We start from the raw sequence: 5,550 nt of genomic DNA on the forward strand, positions 1-5,550 counted from the left end.
CCACCGAGGCTGGCTAAGCCCCTCCCCCCGCCACCGGGGCGGTCGCCGCGCGCTCCCTCCCTCCGCCCCTTGCTTACAAGACCTAATGAGCTCCCCCGGGAGGCCGAGCATCGAGCCCGGCCCGGAGCAAGAAGGCTGCGCCGCGCGCGCCGCGCTGGGGCTGGAGCCAACCGGGGGCGCACGGGCCGCGCTGCGAGCCGCCCCGGAGCTGCGGCGATGGCGGTGCAGGCGGCGCTCCTCAGCACGCACCCCTTCGTGCCCTTCGGCTTCGGGGGCTCCCCGGACGGGCTGGGGGGCGCCTTCGGAGCTCTGGACAAGGGCTGCTGTTTCGAGGACGATGAGACGGGATCGCCGGCGGGCGCGCTGCTGTCGGGAACCGAGGGCGGGGACGTGCGCGAGGCCACACGCGACCTGCTCAGTTTCATCGACTCGGCGTCCAGCAACATCAAGCTGGCGCTGGACAAGCCGGGCAAGTCGAAGCGGAAGGTGAACCACCGCAAGTACCTGCAGAAGCAGATCAAGCGCTGCAGCGGCCTCATGGGCGCCGCGCCCCCGGGCCCGCCCTCCCCCGGCGCCGCCGACACCCCAGCCAAGCGGCCGCTCGCCGTCCCCAGCGCCCCGACCGTCGCAGCCCCGGCCCATGGCAAGGCCGCCCCCCGGCGGGAGGCATCTCAGGCGGCGGCGGCCGCTAGTCTGCAGAGCCGGAGTCTGGCCGCACTCTTCGACTCGCTGCGCCACGTCCCCAGGGGCTCCGAACCGGCTAGGGCTGCGGTGGCGGCGCGGGCGGTCGGGGCGGTCGGGCTCAGCGGCGCGGGCGCTGGGGGCGCCGGAGGGGACGCGGCCGGCCCCGCGGGGGGCACAGCGGTCCCGGGCGCCAGGAAGGTCCCACTGCGGGCCCGCAACCTGCCTCCGTCCTTCTTCACAGAGCCGTCCCGGGCGGGCGGCGGCGGCGCGTGCGGCCCGTCGGGGCCCGGCGTGAGCGCGGGCGACCTGGAAAAAGGGGCGGAGGCCGTGGAGTTCTTCGAGCTGCTGGGGCCCGACTACGGCGCCGGCACGGAGGCGGGCGTCTTGCTCGCCGCCGAGCCTCTCGACGTGTTCCCCGCCGGAGCCGCCGTCTTGCGGGGACCTCCGGAGCTGGAGCCCGGCCTCTTTGAGCCGCCGCCAGCGGTGGGAGGAAATCTACTGTACCCCGAGCCCTGGAGCGCCCCGAGCTGCCCCCCGACCAAGAAGCTGCCTCTGGTTGCTCCCCGCGGCGGCTTGACCTTGGACGAGCCCTTGCGTGCCCTGTACCCCGTCGCTGCCGCAGACTCTACCGGCGGGGAGGACGAGCCGGGCCATTTGGCCTCTTTCGCCCCCTTCTTCCCAGACTGCGCCCTGCCCCCGCCGCCGCCGCATCAGGTGTCCTACGATTTCAGCGCGGCCTACAGCCGCACGGCTTATTCCAGCCTCTGGAGACCGGACGGGGTTTGGGAAGGGGCGCCGGGGGAGGAGGGGGCGCACCCGGACTGACTGCGAGGTGCCTTCCCTCCCATCAGAGCCCGCTGTGGGGAGGGCCCTCCTCCGGGTCTCCCCTGAGCCTAAAGAACGATGGGAAAATGCATGTGGAGATGAAACGGGCTTTAAAAAAATCACTTAATAAAAGAAACATCAGAAAAAGAGAAGAAGAGGAGTTAGGGATTGTTTTAATCAGAGCCTCAAGTGTTTTTAAGAACAAGCCGTCGGTAGGTTCTTACTGGATCAGATGAGCCAGAAAACCAAGAGGGGGGTTTGGGGAAAAATGGGGTGGAGATGGCAAGACGAAGGGGCAAGAGGTGGCTTCTGTAGCCACATGTCTCTTCTTCAACTTTTCAGCAAAGGTCAGTGTATTTAGTGTAATTGCCCCTTCTAAACAGTGCCCTGGTCCCTCCCTTCTCTTCCCCTTGAGTGCATTATGAATTAAAGCCTATATTGAAAAGAACGGAGCAGAGATATGTTGTTATTGATTTGAGTGTTTTCTTAGGGGATGGATTTCCGTGTGGTCTCTTAGCCTTGCTGGGCGAGAGCGCTGCTGGGGACACGAGGCCCGTGGCGCGCGGTCCAGTGCTGACCTCCGGTGTGCTGGTCCCTAGGTACTTACGCATGGTTCTCTTCTCTGTCTCTCTTCCTCTCCCCGCCCCCCTGCTCTCTTCCTTCTGTCTCTCTTCCACTTTTATTAGTGCCATTGTTTACTTCCCTTCTCTTTCTCTCTCTGGCCTCTCATTACTTTCTCTGATATTTCTTTCTGTGGGCTTTTCTTGCAAATCTCTGATGTAAGAGACTTAAGTTTGGCAAACCTGGGGTCCGTATTTTTTTCTTTCCTCTTCCCATTTTCCAACCACTTTGGGAGGGGGAGACGGGCAAGTTGTAACTTCTTTGCATCTAAGTTTCTTATCTGAGAGGGTGGGAATGACAATATTCCTCCACTCTTCACTGCACAGCTTGTTGGATAGCTCAGAAGGGAAATACATAAAATGCCTTGGGGCTGCAGCAGTGCTTTGTTGGTTCTGCAGGTATATGTGTTTTATGTGAATATACAAATGGTTACTACACACGGAAGCCATTAGGAATATGAGTTCCATGCTCTTTCTTGGCCCATCTATTTGCCTCATAGTTGTCCTTTCCCTTGCAAACTGTACAACCTCTTTACACCTTTCCTCCTGTTCTGTTCCTCCTCCCCCACCTTGCACCCCCACCACTGAGGCTGGGTTCTGCCTCCTTGTGCTTCCTCACTCTCTCTACAGATACTCTCCCCATGGAAGGGAATAGTAAAGGGTGTGAAGTTTCCAAAAGATTCCCTGAATAGCAGGTTTGATGAGTGGAATCTGAAGGGGCCCTGGAGGGAGGAGTCTGATCTGTTGTCTGAGGGAGATTTGGGAAAAAAATCAGAGAAATATTTTAACTGGCCATGAATGCAGTAGAGAGGACACATGGCACCATCAGGATGGTTGAGGGGCAGATGAGGAAAGACTGGGTGTGAAGTGAGCAGCTGGGGGGAAAAGAGGGACCCCCTCAGTACAGACCTGCCAGTGAATGCATGAAGAGACCAGTGCCCTGAAAGTATAGGGGAGATGTTGCCATCTGATTGCCTGTGTTGCAAAGGAGAGCTACCGCTGTACAAGGCAGCCAAGATGGATTGTAAGAATACCTAGATGTAAGAAAATTGAAACCCCAGTGTTGTGCAACCAATTTTAAAATCCAAGTCAATGTTTACACAAATCAAAAGTACCATGATAGTTTTAGAAAGGAATTTGTGAAAAAACAAATAGGTATCAAACAATGGTAGACACAACTTTAAATGCCATAACTAAATCACTTTCTTCTGAATAAAACTTTTCTTAAGAAAGCACCACAGGAAATGTAGCAACGAGTCTTGTTAATGTTGAAAAGAACTTTCGTAACTCCAGAAACGTAGTGTCTATTGAATTTCTTTTAAAGTGGTAAAAAGTGATTAATTCTATTGTGCTAAGAGAATATTACTCAATCATTATTTATCTAAACTACGTTATGATGAGGAATATCTAGGATAGAATTGAACAGCAGGAAAACATTAATAACCATGTGACTATTACTAAGCCTATAGTACCATTGTAATATTCATTTCTTAATTTTCCTCTTCCTTCTAACCTAGTTTAGTAAAACAAGGTCTCTCTCTCTCAATATCTTGCTTGCCATTCCTTTCATTAATAAAAATAACACTGTGTGTTTCCGTGTGCCAGGCATCAAGCTAAGCACCAACTCAGAGCCTCTTAACAGTCCCAAGAGGTAGATGCTGCTATTATCTCTATTTGAAAACAGGCTAAGACAGGTTAAATAACTTGTTGAAAGCAAGTAGTGGATCCAAGATCCAGATCTGTGAGTGTCCTAACACCAAGGCCTGCCTGTTATTTGTGAGGCTCTCCTGTTCTCTTTAAGTGTGTATAGTTCCCAGTCCTCTGCAGTATGCTGCTAACGGGGTTTCTTGACCTCAGCGCTATTGTCATTTTGAGCCCTATATGTGGGGGCTGTTCTGTGCAGAGTAGAATGTTTAGCAGCATTCCTGGCCTCTACCCATTAGATGCCAATAGCACTCCCCTAGTTGAGACAATCCAAAATATCCCCATTACCACATGTTCCCTGGGAGGCAAAATTACTGTCAGTTGAGAACCACCACTATGCTAGACAAATATATATGCTAGACAAATATAAGTGTCTGTGGGGTGCCTGGCACTTTCACATACATTCTTTCATTTGATTTTTACAGAGACCTGTGCTTAGGTGTTGTTAGTACTCTCATTATTATAGGTGAAAAATAAGAAAAGCTGAGTGCAGGGGTTAAATCAGTCCACTAGATCAGGTACATCTCATCTCTGCTAATTTACCAGCTATGGACCTGTTATGTAACTATATTGAAATGTAGTTTTCACTTTGGTGAATTGGATAACAATCTATCACAAAGGGTTATTGAGGAGATTTAGCCTAAGAGATATATACCTGCCAACCAAGAGGTAGGGAGCAGTAGTTGGTACCAGGCAGCCAAGGCTTGGCATTATGTCAAGGTCCCAAACCATCTTGTTATCCAGGATGTTAAGAATATGTGCAGTATGTGCTAGACCGTTATGTAGCCCCCGAATTGCCTCATCCCTGATTCCTCTTTTCCCCATATTGCTTTCCAGTCTGAGCACATCTGCATCTGACCAGGCCACGTAGTGTAGTATGGTAAGTAGTGCCTACTAATAATAGTCCTGCCAAGGGCTGACATATTGTATCTTCCTCTCTTATGTCATTTTCTACCTATTAGAAAGTGTTTTTATCTCTTGTTTAGCCACATCATAGAGAACTCTTTTTAAGGTGCATGGTTGACGTATTTCAAGACCAGAAGTATGTTATATATGCTTTGTGATTGAATGGTTTTGGAAAGGCTGAAGATCCTAGCCTGGTTGGTAATAATGATCATACCTATATGCTGCATATTCGTGATCCCCCAACTCAGCTGGGCATTTCTGGGTGCCTGGAATGTCTTTTAGTGTCTTCCTACATCCTCTGAATGTCCCTGGCCTTTGCCCATCTCCATTCAAGCCTCCACTCTGCCCCTCCCCTCGCTCCAGGGCCTGACAAGGTGGAGACCACCTGTTGTAATCTCCTTTTCCCACCTCCTTTCACACAGGACTTTCTCCAGCTGGCAGGACCTTCTCCTGCCATCATGGCTCAGGATCCTGCCCTCCTTTTTCATGATGGCCAGATGTTGCTCCATCTATCATCCTTACTCTCCGTGTCTTCAGCTGCACCCCTACGTTTCCCTCTCATTCTAGAAATTTCCCTCATTCTATAGCACAATTTTAAAAAAAAAAAAAAAAAGAGGAAATAAAAAAATGAAAAACTCTCTCAGCTCTGTGTCCTCTAGGTGTTACTCTATCTTTTCTCTAGAGTCAGGTCTCTCAGAAAAGCAATCTACGCTTTCTTCCTCTACCTCACCTGCTATTTATTTACTTTTTATTTATTTTGCTTTTCTCACCTGCTATTTAAACCTCAACAATTTTGATTCCTGAGGTGACC

General features: G+C 51.7%; 1 protein-coding gene across 1 annotated transcript; it reads left to right on the plus strand.

The window, feature by feature from the left end:
* The first annotated feature begins 216 nt into the window (after positions 1-216).
* Positions 217-1,509, plus strand: FAM181B (family with sequence similarity 181 member B). Its single transcript, XM_063092804.1, has one exon. The coding sequence runs from the start codon at positions 217-219 to the stop codon at positions 1,507-1,509; it is 1,293 nt and encodes a 430-aa protein (XP_062948874.1).
* The last annotated feature ends 4,041 nt before the right edge of the window (positions 1,510-5,550 follow it).

Source organism: Cynocephalus volans, chromosome 4 (genome assembly GCF_027409185.1).
Source record: "Cynocephalus volans isolate mCynVol1 chromosome 4, mCynVol1.pri, whole genome shotgun sequence".
Classification (NCBI taxonomy): domain Eukaryota; kingdom Metazoa; phylum Chordata; class Mammalia; order Dermoptera; family Cynocephalidae; genus Cynocephalus; species Cynocephalus volans.

Bases quoted from the DNA above. Each gene is read 5' to 3' on its own strand.
- FAM181B (XM_063092804.1), top strand. From the start codon at position 217: ATGGCGGTGCAGGCGGCGCTCCTCAGCACGCACCCCTTCGTGCCCTTC.